Source organism: Lolium rigidum, chromosome 6, assembly GCF_022539505.1.
Source record: "Lolium rigidum isolate FL_2022 chromosome 6, APGP_CSIRO_Lrig_0.1, whole genome shotgun sequence".
NCBI classification, from domain to species: Eukaryota; Viridiplantae; Streptophyta; class Magnoliopsida; order Poales; family Poaceae; genus Lolium; species Lolium rigidum.
Window position 1 is genome coordinate 288,918,151 of NC_061513.1, and position 25,480 is coordinate 288,943,630.

The 25,480-nt window shown below is 42.3% G+C and overlaps 1 protein-coding gene, 2 long non-coding RNA genes, 4 other non-coding genes and 1 pseudogene across 13 annotated transcripts; all 8 read right to left on the bottom strand.

Annotated features, from left to right (window-relative positions):
* Positions 1-1,203: 1,203 nt before the first annotated feature.
* LOC124660851 lies at positions 1,204-6,069 on the bottom strand. 3 transcript variants are annotated; one of them, XR_006989992.1, is made up of 5 exons: positions 6,024-6,069; positions 4,932-4,992; positions 4,550-4,833; positions 2,630-3,476; positions 1,204-1,678 (listed from the first exon to the last, which is right to left on the bottom strand). It is a non-coding gene; the product is annotated as an uncharacterized LOC124660851 (long non-coding RNA). The 3 variants fall into 3 exon arrangements; XR_006989993.1 differs by lacking the exon at positions 6,024-6,069 and adding an exon at positions 5,476-5,645; XR_006989991.1 differs by lacking the exon at positions 6,024-6,069 and having other exon boundaries at positions 4,932-5,282.
* On the bottom strand, positions 5,818-5,903 carry LOC124668857. Its single transcript, XR_006991927.1, has one exon. It is a non-coding gene; the product is annotated as a small nucleolar RNA Z102/R77 (small nucleolar RNA).
* A 1,154-nt stretch (positions 6,070-7,223) lies between the features above and the next one.
* LOC124668895 lies at positions 7,224-7,368 on the bottom strand. The gene has a single exon (XR_006991962.1). It is a non-coding gene; the product is annotated as a small nucleolar RNA snoR137 (small nucleolar RNA).
* A 226-nt stretch (positions 7,369-7,594) lies between these two features.
* Positions 7,595-7,676, bottom strand: LOC124668753. Its single transcript, XR_006991841.1, has one exon. It is a non-coding gene; the product is annotated as a small nucleolar RNA Z159/U59 (small nucleolar RNA).
* Positions 7,677-8,220: 544 nt separating this feature from the next.
* Positions 8,221-8,316, bottom strand: LOC124668743 (annotated as a pseudogene).
* A 557-nt stretch (positions 8,317-8,873) lies between these two features.
* On the bottom strand, positions 8,874-8,954 carry LOC124668754. Its single transcript, XR_006991842.1, has one exon. It is a non-coding gene; the product is annotated as a small nucleolar RNA Z159/U59 (small nucleolar RNA).
* A 4,106-nt stretch (positions 8,955-13,060) lies between these two features.
* On the bottom strand, positions 13,061-13,963 carry LOC124668600. Its single transcript, XR_006991761.1, has 3 exons — positions 13,921-13,963; positions 13,292-13,411; positions 13,061-13,125 (listed from the first exon to the last, which is right to left on the bottom strand). It is a non-coding gene; the product is annotated as an uncharacterized LOC124668600 (long non-coding RNA).
* Positions 13,964-14,610: 647 nt separating this feature from the next.
* Positions 14,611-22,696, bottom strand: LOC124665242. 5 transcript variants are annotated; one of them, XR_006990521.1, is made up of 4 exons: positions 21,996-22,155; positions 20,598-20,758; positions 20,039-20,157; positions 14,611-15,079 (listed from the first exon to the last, which is right to left on the bottom strand). XR_006990521.1 is itself a non-coding variant. In XM_047202662.1 (4 exons), the coding sequence occupies exons 2-4, from the start codon at positions 22,094-22,096 to the stop codon at positions 20,105-20,107; spliced, it is 360 nt and encodes a 119-aa protein (XP_047058618.1). In that variant the 5' UTR covers positions 22,097-22,160; positions 22,606-22,696; the 3' UTR covers positions 19,968-20,104. The 5 variants fall into 5 exon arrangements, 1 of the variants encoding a protein (XP_047058618.1); XR_006990519.1 differs by lacking the exon at positions 14,611-15,079 and adding an exon at positions 16,737-16,909; XR_006990520.1 differs by lacking the exon at positions 14,611-15,079 and adding an exon at positions 18,890-18,995.
* Positions 22,697-25,480: the final 2,784 nt, after the last annotated feature.

A 25,480-nucleotide genomic window follows, 5' to 3' on the forward strand; every position in this document is an offset into this window, starting at 1 on the left:
CGGACCGGCGAGGTGAGGCAACTCGATCTGACGACGATGATGGACATCGTCCTCCACAAACCATGCATCTAAAGACGTCAACAGCGATAAATAATCCTCCACAAATCAACCCATGCAGCCCACCATGGGGCAAGAAAAACTCAAGTATACCTGTTGCGGGATCTCCATCCGGAGAAGACTTTGCCCGCGGCCGGGCGAACGGAGATCAGATGACTAGCCTCGCGGATCACGAGGACAGAGAGTGCCGTCTCCTCTCCTCTCCTCTCCTCTCCTCTCCTCTCCGAGCAAGAGTCAAAGTCTAAGTCGTCACACACGACGCACGCGTTAGCTTGCACCCCTCGTTGTATATATAGAGTCGAGGGAGGTCATGATATTAGGGGCTAAATTTTCGCTAAAGGATTCAAAGCTCCCGCTAAATTTTCCCACTTACGTTCCTTGATTTTGATTTGCTCAGCGCTGATACACTTCCCACCTACCACCCTTGATTTGCTTGAAGGGAAGCACTGATAGACGGATCAGATTTGACAGCCACGGATCAGTGACGTGGACATGGTAGGTGAAACTTCTCCTTCCTGGATTAATTACCGATGACTAATAACTCACCTTCCATAATTTTTTCCCATACCAAATTTACGGATCGATAGGTTCCAGTAATAGGGGAAGGCGCGCACCATACGTATCACAAAACTGGATAGATTTCGTGAATTAATTAGTGACATGACACGCCACTCGTTCAATGCCTATACGATTCACAAAACTGGATAGATTTCGATTCACGCCGGCCGGGCTGAATACCACTAAATCCATTCACCCATTCCAGTTTAATTGATCAATTTTGTCCTGCATACACATGTTTTTTCTAATTTAATAATTGACTTAATATTGAAGAAAAGTATTCTACTATAAAGTTGGTCAATAAAATAAAAATTATGTCACAAAAAATTATATTATTGGAAGTAAATGAGACATCTTGTTTGTTCCTATTCTCTAATGCTATCATGGTTGCTAGTTCACGTTGGCTGCAGCATATACAGTAGCTAAGATATTGCTCGTTGACTGTTTCAGTTTTAATACTCGACTCCATGTCAGTACCAATTCCATGTTATTGGGAGCAAAGTTCAAAACAACAATGTAATTAATACTTTTGATTTTATAATTGTTGATATAGCAAAACGGGAGCAAAGCTTCGTACACAACAAATGCTAGCAAGCAGGTGTCAGCTTGACACGAAATACAATATATTTATGTTACAGGGAGTCAAGAAGGTGTCTATATTGCCGCAACACAACATGCAAGAATGAAAAGAAAACCCAGCACTACGTGCATCTCATCTCTCAGCATTATGAAACGTTAATTCTCTCAGTTTGGCACACAAAACTCAGTATTAGTAGTACATGGATCTCTCACACTCTCCTGTTTTCCCTTCCTCCATCATTCAGCTATGGCAGTCCAACAACACATACAGCTGGCCTGAGAGCTCAGCAACAGGTAGTCCGGGTTGCTAAACTTCCTGAGGAGCATATCATCCACAGCATGTACTATCTTAGGCTTCATCTTCTCCAACATGTCCAGGTTGTGTGTGCCCAACACCTCCTTCCACTGCTCCTTCAAGCACCACCTTGCACTGCTCCACATTAGCTAAGTCAATAGTTGGAAGATGGTACTACTACCTCCGAACCTGTTTCCACCAGATTTCAAGCATTAGACTGACAACACTTCATATTAACCAGGTGTTTTGCAGCTAGAGTTTCACCTTCTGTTGTGCAAATCAATGAGTAAAACACCTCAACACAACCAAACCAAATGACAAGAAATAGTACTACTGAGCTCACATTGTCAGCAAGGCAAAAGAATAGGCTCAATGGTTCATGGAAGGTCATTCCAACATAAGACTTATTTCGATATTGACAGCACCTTTTGTCCAAAATCAGACTAGTTTAAGATGACTTTATTCAATTATGCATATTTACAAAGGAACACTTCCAAATAAAATCACATGATTATGACTAGTTGCCATCAGTGCATACCCAGTATGTTTTTATGTGCTCTTGTGTGTCTCATTAGGAAGTAGTTGCTTCATTCTACTATGCATCACTTCATTTCAGCAGTAAAAAATTATACAAACATCACGTTACTGGAGCTACCATGCTTGCTGTAATCTATAGCCTAATGAGCTGCGAAAATCTGAAATACCATCACGCCTAGAAACAAAAACCTCCAACCTACCCGTAAAAAAGGTAACAAAAACCTCCAACTTCAGCTAGAAGATGCACACATCTCTCGTGCTAGCTAAAAATGTAAGCAATCGAGTTGTAGCTCCAACAAGAACCCGAAGTACACGTGGCAGCTGGTGAGCTCCAGCCGAATATAATTCATCAAGTCAGGAGATCTTCGTTAATATGCCAGTGTCACCCAGATAAAATATTTACAAATAAGTGAGTAAACAGAACTCAAGTCTTCGGTCATTATGACTGCACTAACCTTCATAAGTCTTAACCATAGTGCAAACATATATAACAATCGCCAAGATATTTTCACCAGTCTCGATAATCCAGTTGCCATCAAATTTCTAAGGTGACCAAGTGTGTGAAAACAATGTACAAAAGAGATGCAGAAGGAGGTACCATACCTGCAGACCAGATGGAAGAGGCTAGGTCACCAACATCATTGCCCTTGAGCTGCTTCTTTGTGTCCTCAACTCTTGTCCTTGAAGACGGCCACCACGAACTTCTTGGCAGGGCCCTCAATGAGGTCGTGGCCTCCATGAGCACTAACTTGATGGTCGCGGTGTGGGTGCGGCTCGGCACATCCTCGATCACCACATCCACCTACTTCTTCTCCACCAGCGGGAAATGAACACAGCAAACGACTGCCCAGACGCTCCAAGCTAGAAAATACACCAGGCCAAATAGCAGCATGAAGATGCTTCGGAGGATTTCGTCATCCCTGTCGTTTATCGTACAAACAACAGATCATAAAATACCCCAGGGAATTAGTTTCAAAGAACAGTATGATAGGAACTCCGAACTCGTGACTGGACTTCGCATTTAGCAAAAAAAAGTATCATTATATTGTACATGGAGATTAAATTATTCAAGCATCTATTAAATAAATGAAAAGCATGATCAAACATAAATAGCAATTATGCTGGCTCATGACTTCAAACATTTACATAGATAAATACTCTAGCCCATATATTACTTGACAACAACCAAAGCTTTCTCCCCCGGCAAAAAAGGTTTCTTTTGGTTCCAATCAGTTTATAAAAGGAGTATGCACTAACAACATGATCAAAAGTAAGGAAATCAAGGGGAAAATATTGGTGGTGAGCTCGCAAGCAATGCCAAGGAGGGGAGAACAGCCTGATGATGCCGCTAAGGACTGGAGCAGTTTTTTCTTCATGCCAGCAGACCTTGGCGCTTGACCAGCAGTACTACATAATATGGTTGCATCTGATTCGAGTTCTGAGGTCTGACCTATAAAGAGAGAAAGGCATTCACAACTTCGTTGAACATATAATACTGCAAAAGAGCATAAAATTGTTTAGCACACCACCCCCAAGAGGTATCCCATGGCAAAGAGGATATAATTCTTCAGAACAAGCCACTGCTACAAGTGTATCTTCGTACAGAAGTGTCAGCCTTATCTGCACTCAATGTGATCTCTAGGATTTATAATCCACATCTCAGTCACATGAAAAAATGTATCTAAGGCAATAAAATTAGTCTCCAACCTTCACAAAGACAAGAGGTAATTGTAGTAATAACCCTCAGATTATGCGAAACTATGGTTCATATTAATTTGGGAGCAATCTTTGAAGTTTCAAGCAAAAAAAGAAACCAAGTTTCTCTCATACTATTTTGTCATTTTACAATAAACCTTGCATGGTTAAATCCCGTAATTAATACATATGTTAAGGTTGAACAATGTTTGGCAGTGCAGTGTAAGATATGGTGACATTCAAGGATCACTAGGAGAAGTTTACTGATAATCCAGACTCTTGTTTTCTGAAGGTAACATGATCACTTTTAGGGGTTGTACTTGCTGAGGTAATTGTATTCTATGAGAGCTCATAAAAAATCATACTTTTATCTATAAGCTTTCCATCCAAAAAAATGAATTTATATTTCTGTGTGGTAAGTGCTGTTCCAATAAACAGACTAAAGTTTTCTGTGATACTAGTTGTCACAATAGTGTGATTGCGAAGCCAAACTTTGGATTCAATATCAAGTAATCTATACCTATTTTATGGAAAAAAAAATTTACCTACTGGTTGTTGCTCAAACCATGTGACAAAAGAAACGGTTATAGGCTTGCATAACTACAGCTAAATAAATATCAAACGTTTTTGAACCGAACCCCTCACACTTGTGCAAACAAAGTAGACAATAGCTAGACACATGTACATGCATTGCAATCATGCACCAAATATCGACAGAAATAAGATTGTGCATCACAAAGCAACACATGTAATGTGGAACTTAACATAAAATAAAAGATGATGTTACATAAGATAGGAAAGAGAACCACACAGAAGAGATGGCTTCACCTTGCTGCTAGAGAGAGGTTGGAGTTGAGGAAGCTTTCCACCGTCTCATGAATTGTGAAGCATGTCTTCCAAGTTGCTGCTAGGCGGGGACATCGTAGACCCACTCGTTGACAGCAGGCGAACTCAGGGAAGATCTTGAGCGGGTTAGGCTTGGCTCGTTTCCCACGTAGGAGAGGCAACAGAGCCCGCTGGCGGCGATCCGTCCCTGATGGTGGAAGGGCCAACCCTAACCGCCTCTTTCTATCTTTTGCGAATGCATCTCTCTTTTCTGTGTAGATTCGAATCTGGAGTAGGGGGTGTGAAGGACGTTGTGAGAGGCAAGGGTATTCCACCGACTATTTAAAGTCGGAATGTCCAGGTAAGAGCGAAACAAAGTGCCAACCTGTGTGAGAAGCTAGAGGCTAGCTAGTCAACGAGGGAGCCGGTGGACCCACAAACATGCACTATGGAATTAGATATCCTTGTTAGATTTAAATAAACACCGAAATAATATGGCAACACCTACACATGCTACAGGCAAATATATCTACCAACAACAATAACATGGAAGTTCATCAGTTTAGAAGCTAAGCACTTACTCTAGCTAAACAACCATATATTAGATAACAAAATGTGCCAAATAAAGTACATAATTACACTAGGATAATTAGTTATAAACAAAACCGACTATTTAGTCATGCACGGGGCATGCAAAGATACTAATTTTATCAACTACGCAAGATTAAGAAGATACAACACATGCACAGGAGCATGAATATGATCATAGGAAAGTGCAAGACTAGAGAGCCTTATTAATTCTAGACCAAACCAACAGCATGTCTTTATACCAACAGAAGCAATATGAACACTAAGACCAGGATATCAGCTAACAATTATAAATTTCAACTTTAGTAATAGAAAGGCCAAATGATTATTTGGCAACTGACCATATCTATAGTTGTCAGTTATTGCAATGATACCATAAATGTGAGAGGAGTTTTAGAACTGCGTGCCATGGGAACGCCAACATGGTATATGCATAATGAGAGCCATAAGAAAACTTGCAAAAGCAGAAACATAATCTCATAAAGGAAATTGCCAATATAAACTAAGTATCTGCTGCAGAACATGCTGCAGAACAGTACCTAATGTTAGCTGCAAGGAGCGGAAGCAAAACTTTCTCCAAGGCCAATCAAAGTTCTGAAACTAGTCGGTCTATCTAATAAATGAAATTACTCTACCAAGAACAAAACTAGCAACATACTTATCATTTTTTGGCGGAAACAAGAGAATGATCAGATTCAGTTCAACATTTAGGCCATCATATGGTCCAATCAAACCAATAGGAAAATTAATCTCGTTCATCATCTCATCTCTCGCCCATTAAACCCAATAAAAAAAGCTTTTGAAAGGAAGTTCTAGGGAGGCAAAAGACATCAACAACAGAGGATGCATCAGATATCCAAGGTGAAAAAGACTGTCGTCACAAAAATACCTCAGTCATGCATCACCCATAAACTTTTGTCTCTCCTGAATAGACAATGCCCCATTCAACAGCAAAAAAAAAAAGATATGAACCACCAAATTTAAAGCACGGGATTTTTTAAGTACAAAATAAAACTCGATATGGGATATGGTCAGATAGAGATAATACATGATTCATTGGACATTATACCATCCATCTACAACATCTCGCAACCATTAAAACATAAGAACATCTTTTTTGAGGGATACACCAAATCTCCAATGCAGAAAAAAGAGTGGTGCCAGAGAAATGCCTCACACGCAATTACCCATGAACTCGTGTATGCTCATAGGTAATTAGGCATCGAAAAAAACCCTTCAAACTAACATGAAATGAACCATCAAATTCAAGAAGAAAACATGATAAACCACCAGAGGGTTTTACCCCATAATGCATAATAAAACTTGGTGCGAAAAATGATGAGGCAGAGCTAAATTCTTCAAAGTTCCTGCCATTATCAGGTCCAAGCCTTTAACCCCCGAGGTCCATCTCCCAGTCTTGCAGCAGAACTTCTATCACAACCAGATATTGAACTGGTTGATCAGATCATCAGATTAAGAATTTGATTCAACTAATGGAAAGTTTTAGTGTAGTTGAAATTTCAAAGGCGATAGCAAGACATTCTGTTATTCGATTAGCTATGCACATTAGTGGCTCCTTCTGAGCGAATTAGTGCAAAATGACAAACAAAACAAATGAGCATTGAAAACTAAGTTAATGTTGTGAAATTTGTATGTTAAAAATGTGCCAGAAGATAGGTAACACGAGATGACATCTCATGTTGTTTAATGCTGGCATGTGTCTCCATTCATCTGTATGCTTCCCTCTACAGGATGACAAACTGTTAACAACAGACCACTATTGTGAGAAGCACAAAAATAGTCTATGACTGAACTTACAAGCATACAAACGGAGAATATACGAGATAACTGATTCATCCACTATATTATTGCAATATCGATGCTTCTTTAATCAGTTTGCAATGGTGAACAAGGTAAATCAATTGAAAAGATTTTTTTAGGACACAACCAAATGTCTATCAACCACTAAGTGTAAATTATTCTAGCCAATGAACAACCAAATACCGAAGAGCCACAGACAATAAAAATCTGGTACCAAGCCTCTAGGAAAACAATATGCAAGGAAATTATGTTTCTAGAGAGATGTCTATAATCTACCAGAAGAGAGGTAACACGACAATGTTTGATAATTGTTGTGTTGTTTAATCCTGGCCAGTGTTCCCGTTCATCTATGCTTCCCTCTACAGGATGAACAAACTATTAACATCAAGCCATTCTTCCAGATTTGAAGCAACATCAACAACAAAAATGGATCTCTTTTATTTGCAATTACAAGCGAAATAGGGAAGAGCGATAAACAATGTAAACATATGTCACCTCAGTTCGCGTTGCACCATGAGATAGCGACAAATGAAAGTATTTAATTTGATCATCATCTAATAACAACCAAAATAGATAAAATCCAAGATTGTAGAAACAAGAACAGACTCTAGAAATAGAATCAAGCATAAGATTGATGTGGTCTACTAAATTCATGTCTCCAGTTCTTCCACATTGAGAATTTCAGAAGAACAAAAGTACAATTTGGATCTTCATTGGCGAACAAACAGATCTTGGAAAATAAAAGCAAATCAAACAAAACTGAAGACCGCATAAAAACCTAGTTCATCGATTTGATGGTCATGATATCACAGATACGTAGATGAAAAAGAAGTGAACCTGATAACTTACCTAAGCCACGGAGGTGTGTAAAAGGAGGATACCTCTACCGCGGTAAACTACCTGCCATCGCACGACTGCGAGGGCAGAGGTGAAGCAGGAAGTAGATGTAGCCGAAGGCCAGCCAAGCCCACAACCATGCGTGAGGCACACGAGGCTGTGGACAGCACAAAAACGTCATTGCTGAAGCCGGAACAACCAGGCCACATACCAGGAAAAGCCACGCAAGTAAGCCAACAAAGTCCATCAAGCTTGAATATAATTGTAGTAAAAGGTCGTATTTTATTTGCAGGTGACCAAACAGTTAATATCAAACCATTTTTCCAGATGTGAAGAAACATCAACAACAAAAATGGATCTTTTTTATTTGCAACTACAGGCCAAAAAGGTAGTATTTTTTGGAGGACACACAAACCATGTAAACATATGTCTCCTCAGTTCAGATCTCCAAATTTCTTCCGCAGCGTACCAAGTGATATTGCATCAAAAGAATGAAAGTATTTAGTTTGGTCATCATCAGACAACAACCAAAAATATATATAATACAAGATATTGACTCGAAAAAGGATACTATATAACAGTCCCAATGGAGTACTCAGAACAATTGCATAAATGTATAAAATATTTTCCATACAATGCTTAAACTTAAAATTGGTGTCCAGTCATCAAGAGGAACCAGAACGAAAAAGCAAGGGGAATTTCTGAAACAAAAAACAAAAAAGACTAAATAAAAGATAAGAATCCCTCTGGGTGCAAATATAGATCTGGTGAATAAATAAATCAGGCCACTGCCTATTGACACACATGCCATCACAAACCTCTGATTTGTAGAAACGAATGCTCTTCTAGAGGAGTATATATACTAGAAGAAAATTCTAGCCGCTTTGTTTTGAATCATAAAATTTGATTAGAAGGATAGAAAGGCCATGAGGGTGCGAAAAGAAAAATCAAATCTTATTAATTAATTCTCCGGTTTTGCAATTCTATTATTTTATTATATATTCCTTTCGAAGTTTCCACATAATATTTTTTATAGAATACTAAAGTAACTACAGAAAAAATCAAACAAAAGAATTACGAGGTCTCCTCAATTCAGGTCAACGGTTCTTCCTCATTGAGAATTTCAGAAGAACGGATGTATAACTGGATCATCATCCGAAAATGAACAGACCTAGCAAAAGAAAAGCAAATCCAAACATAACTGTAAGACACATCAAAATATAGTTCATCAGCTCGATGGAAATGGTATCACATATACATAGAGGAAAAATGAGAGGAACCTGATAACTTAACTAAACCATAGAGGCGTAGAGGAAGCCACCGCTGCCGTGGGGACCTCACCGCTGTTGCACGGCAACAAGGGCAGAGGTGAAGTGGGAAGTAGAGGGCCAGCCAAGCCAACAACCCTCCGTGAGGCGCAAGAGGCCTCGGCCAGCACAGCAGCAACATCGCTGGAGGAAGATTGGCTGGGTCAGGCTGGACCGAAGCGCCGGAGGCGAGCCAAGATGTATGGCTGGTCAGCAAGGGGAACAGAGCCATGAAGCCTAACATGCATGGGTTGAAGAACCATTAGATTTAGCTAGTACGCTTGATTGAGGGAATCACCACAAAAATTAGGTGCATGCATTACTGATTTAGCTAGTATGTTTAAATAATACAAATCTACTTTTTTTCCGTGCAAGAAGTCTTCTCTAGTGCTCCTGTGATGCCACTGGGCTGATAGACGCACACAAGGATGCAAGTCAGTACCAGATGGGTTCTTAAGACAAGTATGAACATTAAATGTTGAAAAACTTCACCAGGAAAAAAATATATATTTCTACAACACATATTTAAAAAATGAGAGATTGATCACGTGCTCCTAGTGAAGGGCGGGGAATTTGAAATGACTTAAATCCATAGCCATGCAATTTTTAACTGAGTTAACACATTGTGCATCAACTATAACAAAAAGAAATATTTATACACGGCCAACGGCATGCATAACTGTTCATTGATTGTCTAACAAGAAAAAAGACCAAAGAGAAATAAACCATACAAATACGACAAACAATAGATGGAGCTTTCTACGACATAAGAAATAGAAGACTTTGCTACTTGCTGGAAAATAAGATGAGGTTGAAGGATGATCATTTTATCAAGAAATCGCCTTACACTCTATAATGGACGCTCTGATATGAGCGGGAACTGCATGATCTAAGTATTTTTGGAAATAAAACTCATATTAGGGAAATGCATTAATAACTACCTGCACCCACTGGCTGGTAGGGAGTGAGCAGCATTCCAGGCAACTAAGTAACTGAACTCTGCAGCCAGCTCGTTTAGAACTGATCCAATCACCAAAAGGAATGTGCCCAAATGGGTGGACCGTGATAAACTGATACAAAAAGTGACGCATCTCAGCCTTCATTAGAATGGAGTAACAAATTAGTCTACAACAGCAAAAGGATAGCCAAGTGAATAAGTCATAAGTTTGTCTATCTCTGTTAATGCCAAACTTAAGAAAAGTAGGCTATGAATCAGGCTCAGTAGCAGCCCTTGTTTAGGCGACGTGGTTAATAAAAAGGGGCAGAAAAGAAACATTTGGTTGGAGAATGAAAAGAACCTAACCATGTATATCCTAATATGAAAACAGAAATAATTTGGTACATCTCGGATAATGGCTAGTTTAAATGTTCAGAGCACGAAGTTGAGGCATAAGAAAATGTCAGGTTACATAAAGACTTCATGAAAAAGTCTTTTGTTTCAGTTCATTATCAACACAGAATTTCATCCAGGCTCCAGCCAGCACATTCAAAACTCTGATTACCAAGAGAGAGAGAAGGCTACTGGAAATCAGATAAGGTTGAAGACACTGTAAATGGTCATTTTATCAGGAAGTGGCCATACTATACCTATAATGGACACTCTGGTATGTGCACGAATTGCATAATCTAAGTACTTGCATAAATAGAACTCATATGATGTAATAGGATGAGTTGAGGATGAAATGACAATCTGTATGCACTATTCTCTAGACGTCGACAGAGATAATTATGCACACGACTTGATTTACACAGAACTATGGAGGAAATGCATATCTCAAAGAATAACTACCTACATCATCCACTTTTCCTGGTGCAGGAAGGACCTCGTAGTGACCAGGAGGCGAGAAGCATGCCAGGCAATCAAGTTGGTGAACTCAATATATCCCGCCAGCTAGCTTGTTCAAAACCCTGATCATCAAATGCGAAGTACAAAAATGGTTGGACACATATTGATGCAAAATCATAAGAAATGGAGTCCTAATCAGCCATGTACAGAAAATGACTAGTGACCAACTAATCTACATCGGAAAAAAAAAAAAACCAAGTGAATAAGAAGTCTATCTCTGATAGTGTCAAAGTTAAGAAATTGAGCTTATGATCTCATTTGCCTAGTTAATACAAGTCGATGGAGAATGAAAATAAGTTAAGAGTAATTGCTCATTAGTGGACTAAAAAGAAGAAAAAACAATGGTGCATGTGAAAAATGAGGTATGGCCACAGAACAAATACACCATATATACAGCAAACAATAGATGGAGCTTTCTATACAACTTGGAATGACCTAAGAAAAAGAGAAGACTTTGACAGCTTACTGGAAATCAGATAATGTTGAAGGATGGGTAATTTTCAAGAAATGGCCTTACCCCTATCTATAATGGTATTCTGATATGTGTAAGAATTGCATAATCTAAGTATTTATGGAAATAAAACTCACAATTTGATAGGATGCTTTGATAGGAAAGTGCAGAAATGATTGGACCCCGAGAAAGGATCGGGAAAGAAGCGATTTTGAATTGAGATTGAATCGGGGGAGAAGAGGATTCAGGTCGGGCACAAACTCAGAACTTGAGCATTCCGGCAGAAGTGGGCTGCCGACGGTGGCGGCGATCAACATCCGGAGGCGCGCTAGATCGGTCTACGCCGTCGCCGGCGCAAGGCCTTCGCGGATGGAGACGCGGCGGGGGCTTGTGGCGCCGGCGAGGGAGCGGACCGTGAGAAGGTAGCCGTAGCTGCGGCGGCAAGCCTTGGTGGCCGGCGACCGAGCAGGGAGCATATGGTCGCGCCATGGATTGGGGAGAGGGGAATCGCGAGGTAGGGCGGTTGCAGTTCTCTTCTAACCCTAACCTAATCGCGAGGCTAATTTCAACTGCAGCTCATCTATTTCCTCACGAATCGGGCTGGTTTTACGGGACCTTTAATTACGGGCATTGGTGGAGGATTCAGTTCCTAAAATCACGGGAGTAAAATTTTCTACACCAACCGAACGACCTCCAGGAGGATCGTGGGAGACTTAATTTGAACCGCTTATCTAGTATATATGCGTATTTCCGAGCGAAACATGTCTCTTCGAGCATGTCTGGTTTAATTTCGGGCCAGTCGCCATGTTTGGCTTCGGGCTGGATACACGAGGTTAGCCTTACTTTCCGATCGGGCTGGATACCGCTATATCAGTTTGCCCGTCTCATGAACACTACTGATGATATGATTGTTTACACTCGTAAAAATCTGCTAGCTATATCAGTTCGCCCGTCCAAGCTAACCACGATTTTCCGCCTCAGGTTGTATACATAATAAGCCTCAAGAAAATCTGGGATTTTCCTTTGAAAACTAAAAAAGGAAGTTAACAAGACATAAATTAATCAGCAAAGAGCATCAAGAAAATTTGACACAACCTCTTCTATTTTTGGTGCATCCAGATCAGAAAAAAGCACTGAATAATAATAATAATAATAATAAGATAGCATTTCATTTGGAGTATCTGAACATAAACTCCAACCCACAACGAAAGTATACAATGTCAAGGCAAATCAGCCGATGCACGAACGAATGCACAGCATCAAACATATAATTTACGCCAAACGACCTGGCACATGGACTTATTCCAACACAACACGAATTACAAACTTGACTAGGATCCAAGATATCTGCTGGCATAGCATACATAGAGATGGACTTCCTATTTGGTCCAGTCTTCTTCCAGCTTCTGACACGTGATGATGACGCACCGGGCTGCTGCTGTGACATGTGTTTGATATCCAAGCATCATCCTCACCTCCTACAGCCACTCCTTCTTGCTGGCCCTACTGCTGCCCCTTGCAGTCACAGCCACAATCGCTCTCCCGCTGCTGCTTTCATGTCCAATAGTTTCAAATGTTTTCAATGAAAAATTAGAGCTGGGCCAAGCAGAAATTCTGGCCCAAACCACCAGGACGAAATAGCAACTAAGAGTTTATACCAACTAAAGAAAACAACCAGGGAGTACTGAAAATTTCATCATGACCTTCCCTCTTTTTTGGACATTCAGACCTGCACAGCAAATAATATACTTCACTTCAGACAATACCCATGTGGCATACAAAACATCGTCGAGAATTTCCACAGTACCCAAAAAAGAACATCAATGAATACCGATGCACACCAGAACGCACCCACGATGGCCGAAACAACTTCGAAGGGGAACCGAATTAATCACCTGAGAGGCCACCGCTACAATGGTAGCGGTTTGTTGAAGTCGCCGCCATCGCAGGTCAGCGAGGGCGGAGGTGAAGCGGCGCTGCTCCCTTCACCCAGCTTTAGCCGCTCCCGACAATGCCTTTCAAAAAAAATTGATAGCACACAGTTAATACTGTGCAACCCAGTACAGATCAATACTAGTGATGATTAAAACAACAAGAATATGCAAGGAAAGTGACACATAGCAACCAAGGACAGAACATTTATAATTGAACTCCAGTTAGAAGACAACGTGTGCATAGTTCTGAACTACATGGCATAGATGATATATGACTAGCAAAGGAAATTTATAGGACATGCAAACCAGAGAACAAGCCTCGCTATATCATGGAAACCATGTGATTCAACTACACGACCAACGGCATATTCCTGTACCAGAAAAGCACCACAAATTCCTAAAGGTTGAAGCACCGCATATTCGTGAAATAGAAAATGAATAAAACCAACCAAGAAAAGAAAGACCTATTATGTCATGAGATAACCATATCGCTAACAATCATATCACCAAAAAATGCACCATTCAACTGAACCTGTACCCAAATACATGCAAGGCAGTGTAATCCACTGAGAGCGTCGTTCCGTTCTTACCATGACAAGAGAAACAGCACCGCTGGCTCCTGACGATGCCCTATTTCTCCCTGCTTGGCCCAGTTAGGTCGCACTCAATAGTCAGCGGGCCTCGGCCCAGAACCAGCAGCGCTGCTACCTTGGCCCAGCTCCACGGACACCCCATCCTTGCTCCGGTCAGCAACTAAGGAATATATACCAAGACAACAACCAGGGAGTACTGAAATTTTTGCCATGACCTTCCCTCTTTTTTGGACATTCAAACCTGCACAACAAATAATATACTTCAACTCAGACAATACTAGTGCATACAGCACAACCCATGTGGCATACAAACATCATCAAGAATTTCCATAGCCCCCAAAAGAACAGAACATCAACAAATGCCGATGCACACCATAAGTCACCCTCGATGGCTGAAACAACATCAAAGGGCAACCCAAGGAATCACCTGTGAGGCCACCGCTGCCACGGTAGCGGCGTGCTGAACTCGCCGCCATCACACGTCAGCGAGGGTGGAGGTAAAGCAGTGCAGCTCCCTTCACCCAGCTCCGCTGCACGCTCCGGACAACGTCTTGTCAAAAAAAATAGCACAAAATTAGTACTGTGCAAACAAGTACATATCAATACTAGTGATGATTAAAAGAACAATATGCATGGAAAGTGACACATAGCAACCAAGGACAGAACATTTATAATATTAACCAAAAGAGATGGGGGACGAACTTGAGGGTGCCAACAGCAAAATCTTGACTGAGCTACACACAAGCTTGAGAATTCATATGTATCTACATTCTACAAGCATTGTCGTAATGAGAAGCAAACAATTACTTGGAAACAGAAATAACTTGAAGATGAACAAAGTCCATCGGGGAGGCATGAGTAGGACTAGTACTAAAGAACAAGACAGGGCCAATATATTTATGATGTCCTGGACAGGAGACAACCACTAAATAGCTGCAGCCAACCTAGAGAGCATGCAGAAGAGGAAGAAGGGAACCTGAGCAGATCACCGGAGATGGTGTAGCCATTGCCAGCACCCCACGGTTGCGGCGTGGGAGGCGAGGGTGTACCCAGCAGCAGCAGCAGCACCGCTGGAGCCCTTGCCATGAGCAAGAGGCTGCTGCGGGCAGCTACTACAGCTTCTTCCAGCTACCATACAGTCCTCGTCGTGATAATCCTGGAACAGCAAGAAACAAGGCATCATGACCAGCTATATAGCAGCTTTGTTTACTGGTAGCAACTAAAAAATCGGCATGAGAGTTTTCACTCGACAAACATGAAAACCTGTGCCATCATATTAAAGCCAAAATCCTCGCCAGACTGTACTTAAATGCCAATATGCCCTATAATTGCAACATATGCCAGCAAAACTTAAATACAATCATCTCATGTCTCTGCTAGTATTTAAAATCAGAGCATCAGCGTATGAATATGATAGTTGTAGAACCCACTTTATAATACAGTTTTATATGTTCACCATAGACCTAAGGTGCAGCAGTTCTACAACATACAAGGTGCTCTTGAAGTAGTATCCAGAATTTAGCCACTAGCTAAACTACTAACATTAATTTAGCATGCACGTAAGGGGCAGCAGTCCCATTTATTTATTTTTATATAAAAAGAGATTGATGAACTTGCGGGTACCAAAAGTAAGGTTGAGAAGCTCCTACATGTCATGGTATATGAACAATCCCATGTCATTTTATTGATCATATACTCATCAAGAACTCACCAATAGCATAAACAAATATATGACATCAAGTAAAATCAGTAGCATATCAAGCATACATGTGAACTTGACGAAGTTGATCAAACAATCAATTAGAATACTAAGGAATTAATTTCAGCAAAATATGTATGAAGAGCTGCTCTAGAGCTTATATATAAACACCAGAAGCATAACACCCATCACATACAGAAGCAGAGATTAATTTGTTTTGAACAAAAGCAGAGTTTAATTAACCATGTCCTTCTACAAGAAGATCATCAACTACCGTTAATTATGAATACATCTAAGCAAGCATCACTCCCATTTTTCCAGAAGAGATCAATGAAAGCTCAAAATTCTCATTACCGTAACTAAAAACTCGAACCCACAGCAACCTAAATTAGCAATTGTCAGGTCCAAATTAGCTCGAACCTTTCTCTGCAGCAAACATCGTGTGCAGCCAAAAAATCACAAACAGAAATGAGCAGTAAAAAAAAGCTAAATTCACAATTTCCGTGGTCACCAACAGTTGCATTGTATGGGAAGCCAAAACACCACAATTGTTATTAAAAGGCAGCGAGATGCACCTATCCATCGCACTCGTTCTTCTCCCCCGCGTCCGAGTGGAGGAAGTGGACCTGAACCTGTTGCCCATTATTCAGCTATATGGCAATCTCCATATTCAGGACGAGCGGCAGCAAGAAATTCTGCGATGACAAACAAAGAGAATGATGAGAAGAGAATACTAGTGATGAAATCAAGTCTGAAGATAAAGTAGTAATGCTGTCCATTTAGCATACACCTAAGAAGCAGGGAAAACACTCGCCTTTATTAACCAAAAGAGATGAGTGACGAACTTAAGGGTGCCAACAGCAAAATCTTGGCACACAAGCTTGAAAAATACATATGCATCTACATTCTACAAGCATTGTCGTATTGAGAAGCAAACAGTTACTTCGAAACGGAAATAACTTGAAGAGGAACAAAGTCCATCAGGGAGGCATGAGTAGGACTACTAAAGAACAAGACAAGAGCAATATATTTATGATGCCCTGGACAGGAGACAACCACCAGATAGCTGCAACCAACCTAGAGAGCATGTAGAAGAGGTAGAAGGGAACCTGAGCAGATCACCGGAGATGGTGTAGCCATTTGCCAGCACCCCACGGTTGCGGCGTGGGAGGCGAGGGTGTGCCCAGCAGCAGCACCACTGGAGCCCTTGCCATGAGCATGAGGCTGCTGCGGGCAGCTACTACAGCTTCTTCCAGCTACCATATAGTCCTCCTCGTCGTGATAATCCTGGAACAGCAAGAAACAAGGCATCATGGCCAGTTCTATAGCAGCTTTGTTTACTGGCAGCAACTAATAACTCGGCAGGAGAGTTTTCATTCGACAAACATGACAACCTATTAGCATTAGTTTTTCAATAGAAAGCATGGGCTAAGTCATGCCATCATATTAAAGCCAAAATCCTCGCCAGACTGTACTTACATGCTGATATGCCCTATAATTGCAGCATATGGCAGCAAAACTTAAATACAATCATCTCATGTCTCTGCTATTTAAAATCAGAGCATCAGCATATGAATATGACAGTTCTAGAACCCACTTTATATTACAGTGTTATATGTTCACCATACACCTAAGGTGCAGCAGTTCCATAACATACAAGGCACTCTTGAATTAGTAGCCAGAATTTAGCCAGTCATAGTTTGCAAGCTAGCTAAATTACTATCGTTAATTTAGCATACACCTAAGGGGCAGCAGTCCATTTATTTATTCATATATGGAAAGAGATTGATGAACTTGCGGGTACCAAACCTTGACCACTGACCAAGTGAGGTTGAGAAGCTCCTACATGTCATGGGGAACAATCCCATGTCATGTTACTGATCATATCAAGAACTCGCCAATGGCATAAACAAATATAGGACAGCAACATATCAAGTATACATGTGAACTTGACAAAGTTGATCAAACAATCGATTAGAATACTAAGGAATTAATTTCAGCAATAAGTATGGATAAAGAGCTGCTATAGAGCTCATATATAAATACCAGAAGCATAACGCGCTTCACATCCATTAATTAAGAATACATCCAAGCAAGCATCACACCCACTTTTCGAGAAGAGATCAATGAAGTTCTAAAAATTCTCTTTACTGAAACTGAACAGTCCAACCCAGCAAGGTAATTTAGCAATTGTCAGGTCCAAATTAGCTCGAACCATCTCTGCAGCAATGATTATGTGGCAGCCAAAAAATCACAGACAGAAATGAGCAGTCAAAAAAAGAAGCTAAATTCACAACCTTCGCGATCACCAACAGTTGCATTGCATGGGAAGCCAAAACACCACAATTATTACTAATAGGCAGCGAGATGCACCTATCCATTGCACTTGTTCTTTTCCCCCCGCGTCCGAGTGGAGGAAGTGGACCTGATCCTGTTGCCCATTGTTCAGCTATAAGGCAATCCCCATATTCAGTACGAGCGACAGCAAGAAATTCTGCGATGACAAACAAAGAGAATGACGAGAAGAGAATACTAGTGACGAAATCAAGTCTGAAGATAAAGCAGTCCTTGCCATGAGCATGAGGCTGCTGCGGGCAGGTACTAGAGCTTCTTGCAGCTGCCATATAGTCCTCCTCGTCGTTGTGATAATCCTGGAACAGCAAGAAACAAGGCATGATGGTAAATCAGCTTTGTTTAGTGGCAGCGACTAATAAATTCAGCAAGAGGATTTAAATTCAGCAATAAATATGGATAAAGGCCTGCTCTAGAGCTCATATATAAACACCAGAAGCATAACACACTTCACATACACAAGCAGAGTTTAATTAACCATGTCCTTCTATAAGAAGATCATCAACTACCTAAGCAGCAGCAACAACACTCGCATTTATTAACCAAAAGAGATGGGGGACGAACTTGAGGGTCCAAAAAGCAAAATCTTGACTGAGCTACACACAAGCTTGAGAATTCATATGTATCTACATTCTACAAGAATTGTCGTAATGAGAAGCAAACAATTACTTGGAAACGGAAATAACTTGAAGATGAACAAAGTCCATCGGGGTGGCATGAGTAGGACTAGTACTAAAGAACAAGACAGGGCCAATATATTTATGATGTCCTGGACAGGAGACAACCACCAAATAGCTGCAGCCAACCTAGAAAACATGTAGAAGAGGAAGAAGGGAACCTGAGCAGATCACCGGAGATGGTGTAGCCATTGCCAGCACACCACGGTTGCGGCGTGGGAGGCAAGGGTGTGCCCAGCAGCAGCAGCAGCACCGCTGGAGCCCTTCCCATGAGCATGAGGCTGCTGGGGGCAGCTACTACAGCTTCTTCCAGCTACCATACAGTCCTCCTCGTCGTGATAATCCTGGAACAGCAAGAAACAAGGCATCATGGACAGCTATATAGCAGCTTTGTTTACTGGCAGCAACTAAAAAATTGGCAGGAGAGTTTTCATTGGACAAACATGACAACCTGTGCATTAAATTTTCTATAGAAAGCATGGGCTAAATCATGCCATCATATTAAAGCCAAGATCCTAGCCAGACTGTACTTAAATGCTGATATGCCCTATAATTGCAACATATGCCAGCAAAACTTAAATACAATCATCTCATTTCTCTGCTATTTAAAATCAGAGCATCAGCGTACTAATATGATAATTGTAGAACCCACTTTATATTACAGTTTTATATGTTCACCATACACCTAAGGTGCAGCAGTGCTACAACATACAAGGTGCTCTTGAATTAGCATCCAGAATTTAGCCACTCGTAGTTTGCAAGCTAGCTAAACTACTAACATTAATTTAGCATGCACCTAAGGGACAGCAGTCCCATTTATTTATTTTTATATAAAAAGAGATTGATGAACTTGCGGTACCAAACATTAGTCAGTGGTCCTGACTAAGTAAGGTTGAGAAGCTCCTACATGTCATGGGGAACAATCCCATGTCATTTTATTGATCATATACTCATCAAGAACTCACCAATAGCATAAACAAATATATGACAACAAGTAAAATCAGTAGCATATCAAATATACATGTGAACTTGACGAAGTTGATCAAACAATCAATTAGAATACTAAGGAATTAATTTCAGCAATATATGTATGAAGAGCATCAACTACCGTTAATTATGAATACATCTAAGCAAGCATCCCTCCCATTTTTCCAAAAGAGAACAATGAAAGCTCAAAATTCTCGTTACCGGAACTTAAAACTCCAACCCAGCAAGCTAAATTAGCAATTGTCAGGTCCAAATTAGCTCGAACCTTTCTCTGCAGCAATGATTGCATGGCAGCCAGAAATGAGCAGCCAGAAAAGGCTAAATTCACAACCTTCGCGGTTGCATTGCATGGGTAGCCAAAACACCACAATTAGTATTAAATAAAGGCAGCGAGATGCACCTATCCATTGCACTCGTTCTTTTCCCCCGCGTCCGGTGGAGGAAGACGTCCTGAACCTGTTGGCCATTATTCACCTACAAGACACGCTCCATATTCAGGACGGGCAGCAGCAAGAAACTCTGTGATGACAAACAAAGCGAATGATGCATGAGATGAGAATACTAGTCATGAAATCAAGTCTGAAAGATAAAATAGTACTTATGTTCATTTAGCATACACCTAGCAGCAGCAACAACACTCACATTTATTAACCAAAAGAGATGGGGATCAACTTGAGGGTGCCTACAGCAAACACTTGACTGAGCTACACACAAGCTTGAAAATTCATATGTATATACGTTCTACAAGCATTGTCGCAATGAGAAGCAAGCAATTACTTGGAAACCGGAATAACTTGAAGAGGAACAAAGTCCATCAGGGAGGCATGAGTAGGACTAGTAGTAAAGAACAAGACAAGACTAATATATTTATCATGCCCTGGACAGGAGACAACAACCAGATAGCTACAACCAACCTAGAGAGCATGTAGAACAGGTAAAAGGGAAGCTGAGTAGATCACCGGAGATGGTGTAGCCGTTGCCACCACCCCACGGTTGCGGCATGGGAGGCCACATTGTGCCCAGCCCCAGTGGCAACACTGCCGGAACCCTTGCCATCAGCATGAGGCTACTACGTACAGCTTCTTCCAGCTGCCATAAAGTCCTCCTCCTCGTGATAATCCTGGAACAGCAAGAGACAAGGCATCATGGTCAGCTCTATAGCAGCTTTGTTTAGTGGCAGCAACTAATAAATCAGCAGCAGAGTTTTCATTGGACAAACATAACAACCCGTGCATTTTTTTCTATAAGTAGTATGAGCTAAATCATGTCCATCATATTGAAGCCAAACTCAGCCCATGAATTATTATATAAAAAAATATAAGATTGATAGGTCAATAAGTATGAGCTAAATCATATCCATCATATTGAAGCCAAACTCAATGGGCCACACAAAATCAGCCATGAATGATCATATAAAAGAAATATAAGATTGATAGGTCAATTTGATCACGGCAAGGCATGTATTAAGTAATTAGAATGAATGCACAACTGTACTCAAGTTGGAATCTGGGGCAAAGCAGGGTGACCCACTATTGTAACCCACTGTTATTTATACTTTTATTGCGTTAAGAAATAATTGCTGGGCACCACTATCAGTTGTTATTTAAACTTTTATTGCGTTAAGAAGTAGTATCGTCAGCAGTCCCATTTATTTATTTATATATGAAAAGAGATTGATGAACTTGCGGGTACCAAACATTAGTCGGTGGTCCTGACTAAGGTCGAGAAGCTCCTACATGTCATGGGGAACAATCCCATGTCATTTTGTTGATCATACATACTCATCAAGAACTCGCGAATAGCATAAAGAAATATAGGGCAACACGTAAAATCATATACATGTGAACTTGACCAAGTTGATCAAACAATCAATTAGAAAGGATAAAGTGCTCCTCTAGAGCTCATATATACACACCAAAAGCATAAGACGCTTCACATCCACAAGCAGAGTTAATTAACCATGTCCTTCTATAAGAAGATCATCAGCTATGGTTAATTAGTAATACATCTAAGCAAGCATCACTCCCATTTTTCCAGAAAAGATCAATGAAAGCTCAAAATTCTCATCACGGAAAATAAAAACTCCAACCCAGCAAGCTAAATTAGCGATTATTAGGTCCAAATTAGCTCGAACCTTTCTCTGGAGCAACCAAAATTCACAACCAGAAATGAGCAGGTCAAAAATAAAAGATAAATTCACAACCTTGGCTGTCACCTAGTAGTGTTGTTCACTTAGCATACACCTAAGCAGCAGCAGCAACAACACTCTTATTTATATTTATGATGCCCTGGACAGGAGACAACCACCAGATAGCTGCAACAAACCTAGAGAGCATGTAGAAGAGGTAGAAGGGAACCTGAGCAGATCACCGGAGACGTTGGCAGCACACATTGGTTGTGGCGTGGGGGGCCACGGTGTGCCCAGCAGCAGCACCGCCGGAGCCCTTGGCATGAGCATTCGGCTGCTGCGGGCAGGTACTACGTACAGCTTCCATAATATAGTCCTCCTCGTGGTGATAATCCTGGAACAGGAAGAAACAAGACATGATGGTAAATCGGCTTTGTTTACTGGGAGCGACTTAATAGATTCAGCAAGAGGGCATCTTTTACAGGTTACTACTAGTACATTTGTTTTGTGTAGAAAGTATGAGCATGTGCATGATATTAAAGCCGAAATCATCCGATGAATGCAAACAAACTCAAGGGAGCACACATACATAACGGGCCATTAATGAATGATGATAATACTCCCTCCCTCCGTCGGTCCGTCCCATCAAAACTAGTCTGAATTTTGTCCAGATTATTTAGATGTGTCAAGATGTTGTTAAGTGTCATCCGAATTATTAGGACAAAATCTGAGACAACTTGCGTGGGACGGACGGAGGGAGTATAAAAAAGAATACTCCAAGATTGATAGTAGATTCCAGCGATTTGGTCTGGAAAAAAAAAAAGGGATCGCCACCCGACCTGCAGAATAATTTCTAGAGCACGCGATGAAGAGGAAGGCAAGGCAGCGATTGGGATTAACTAACGGAAGTGGTGAAATCTAGAGGTGAATCCGTGGAAGGGCTGAATGGGGGGTTAGTGGGGGTTTGACGGGATAAACCCAATGCATGGTTGGATGAATTCCATGGAAATCTGGATCCCCAAGAAACGAATGAGGCGTCCTAAATGAAATGGTGGCGGAAGGGAAGGGAAGGGAAGGCGGCTTACCACGGGGCGTTCTTGTCCCCGAGCGGAGCAAGGTGGGCTCCGTTGTTCCTCCGTCTGGCTGGACCCCGTTAGGAGCAGCAGGATGCCACGATTAGGTGGAGGAGGAGGAGGCGAGCGAAGGAGCGAGGTAGCCCCCCAGGCCTAGCGTTGAGGAGGTGGCTGGTCCGGACGGCGGCGCGGGCGGGATCCAGCACGGGGGTGAGGGCCTGTAGAGTTGGGGGCGGATGCGATTTGGTGGGCGGCGTGGAGTTGGGGGCGAGGCGGAGGTGGGGAAGAAGCGGGGTCGAGTAGAGGAATGGCGGCGTTAGGGTTTGCATCAGGAGGGAATGACTCCAAACTTGTTTTTTTTTTCCTTGACACGAACGTGGCACGAACCCGCTGTCCGTCCCAGGGAGACGAGCCGTCGGCGCAGACGCAGGCGAACGCGTCGGCGTTGGAGTCGTACCCGCACTGCGGCAAAGCTCGCCGTGGTGAGACGCTTCCAGGACGTGGCCACGCGTGGTGCGGTCACCAAAGCTTCTTTGAAGTCGTTGCCTCTAGGTCCATCGTTTTGCAACTCAACTTTTTTGCAAGCCGTGGATGCAAAAAGCCGCATAAGTCGCCCACCACAATAGATTAGAACCTAATATTTCTGAAAGCACTGTGGGTGAGGTCTCACCCTTCCGCAAGGCAGGTTGAGGGCATGCCCAATGCATAGCCCTAGGGGTGTTGCCTCACACCTTTAATTAGGTTCGGGTGGTCCAAAGTAGGTTTGGATGAGGAGACAGCCTCTCCATCAGGAGGCAACCTCTTCAGCCATAAAGTGGAAAATGTGAGAGAGAAAAAGAAAAACCAAATCAGCTTTTGAGAAAAAGACATATTAATGGGACCATAATATGGCATGCATATGTCAAAAGTTTTATCCAAGCCTAGTTGAACAGCTGCCTCCATTGCTCATGCCCTGACGAGCCACTGCTTCATTTCCGTAAGATAGCAAATTGAATTGAATCAGATTAGAGTAATATGTTTTCTGACCTTGTTTTTTTGTGATAGAACTACTTAGCAAAGCTGTTGGGCTTTCGCCTGGTGAAGGAGAGTAAGCGGAGGTACGAGAAGGCCATGATGAAGGATGTGTACAACTTCGGTGTCGTTCTCCTGGCGCTGCTAGCTGGGCGGCCGCCCATCGACACACGGTATCTCAGTCGGAAAAGATATCTGCTGAAGTGGTCGCGTCCCTACCTGCGCCGTGAGGACAAGCTGTACCGTATCATGGACCCTGGATTGAAAGGGCAATACTCAGCGCGCGCGTGCGGCCTGGGGTGCTGCAACCATCGCGCACCGGTGCTTGAATAGAGTGCCCAAGGAGCGGCCATGCATGCGCGATGTCGTGGATGCCCTTGAGCCGCTGCTCGCGCTCAAGGACGGCGACCGTCCGAGGACCCTGGCAAGTGGCATGGAGCAACAGTCAAAGACAACTAAATGGTCACACGTTTTCGTCAAAAGAGCAAAAGCAGTAAGCACAATTGCATGCCTTCGGTGACAGCTTGTACGTATCTTCTCTAACATTTCCACAGACCACGGTGGTTCCGGATTGCCTGCGGATGGTAACAGAGACATAACACACATACACTTTGGAGCATCAAGCTCAGTGTCGCCCTATTTTTCTGTTGAGCATTGCGATCTTCCTCTTCTTCTACCGCACCAGCTGTGGCTATCCTGGCAATCATCCTCATATGCAGCTCATACAGAAGGAGACAGAATGGGTGTGAGTCCTCCACCGCCGTGGTCACCGCCGGCGCCGCACGGGAAGATCGTCCGTAGGCTCTTGCAAACGTCCATTGTTCATACGGCTGGAGACTGGCCGGGAGTGGGTCCTCCGTCGCCGGTTCCTGGGTAGGACCGGAGCCACAATCCATGATGAGGCGACCTTAACACTATGACGCGCTCCAGGGAACATCGATTGGCACTTGGACACTTTTGCGCTGCACTGCGAGACACTGAAATAGGCTCTTCCAAACATCCCTTGTGAGTACTCCACATGTCATGGATAAGCACATTCATTAGTTACTCATATGACATATAGATCCCTAACCCTACCTCCTCTCCCGCCCCCCTCCCGGGCGGCGGCGGAGGAACCCTCCCATCCCACGCAGCCGCCCCTCGGACCGCCGCTGACATGGGCATACCCTTCGGGTACCCATTATTAGTATACCTGGCTCGGCCCAATATGGAGAAGACCAAATATGGAGAAGGCCCAACAAGGCAACCCGAAGAAGTAGTCGACTAGGACTCTTGTAAAACCCTAAGCTGGTTGCATATATAAAGCTAGCCAGGGCACCCGAAATAGAGAGGAGAGTAGAGAGACAGAATATAGACAACATATCTCCGCCTACGGCGGCACCCTGTAAACATACATATGATCATATAGTAGATTGCTAGCAGCACGTAGGGATCCTCCACCGAGGGGACCCGAAGCTGGGTACGTCGTGTGCCTAATCTCGTCCCCGGAATCTCCATCGTCGCTCTCCCGAAACCCTAGTCTACAATACGTAGGCATTGCCGAGGTGTTCCCTCGTCAATTGGCGCCGTCTGTGGGAATTGCGGCGACTGGATTTTGTTATTCGGGCGAGATCCATCATCGAGTTCATCA

What these genes read in the sequence shown, in the direction of transcription:
- LOC124665242 (XM_047202662.1), bottom strand. Translation starts at nt 22,096, where the DNA reads ATGCTCATGCCAAGGGCTCCGGCGGTGCTGCTGCTGGGCACACCGTGG. An exon ending in GTCTCCGGTGATCTGCTCAG is followed by an intron (nt 20,759 to 21,995) that starts GTTCCCTTCTAC and finishes TTGCTGTTCCAG; the next exon opens with GATTATCACGAGGAGGAGGA. An exon ending in CTGTTCTACATGCTCTCTAG is followed by an intron (nt 20,158 to 20,552) that starts GTTGGTTGTAGC and finishes TTGTCATCACAG; the next exon opens with AGTTTCTTGCTGCTGCCCGT.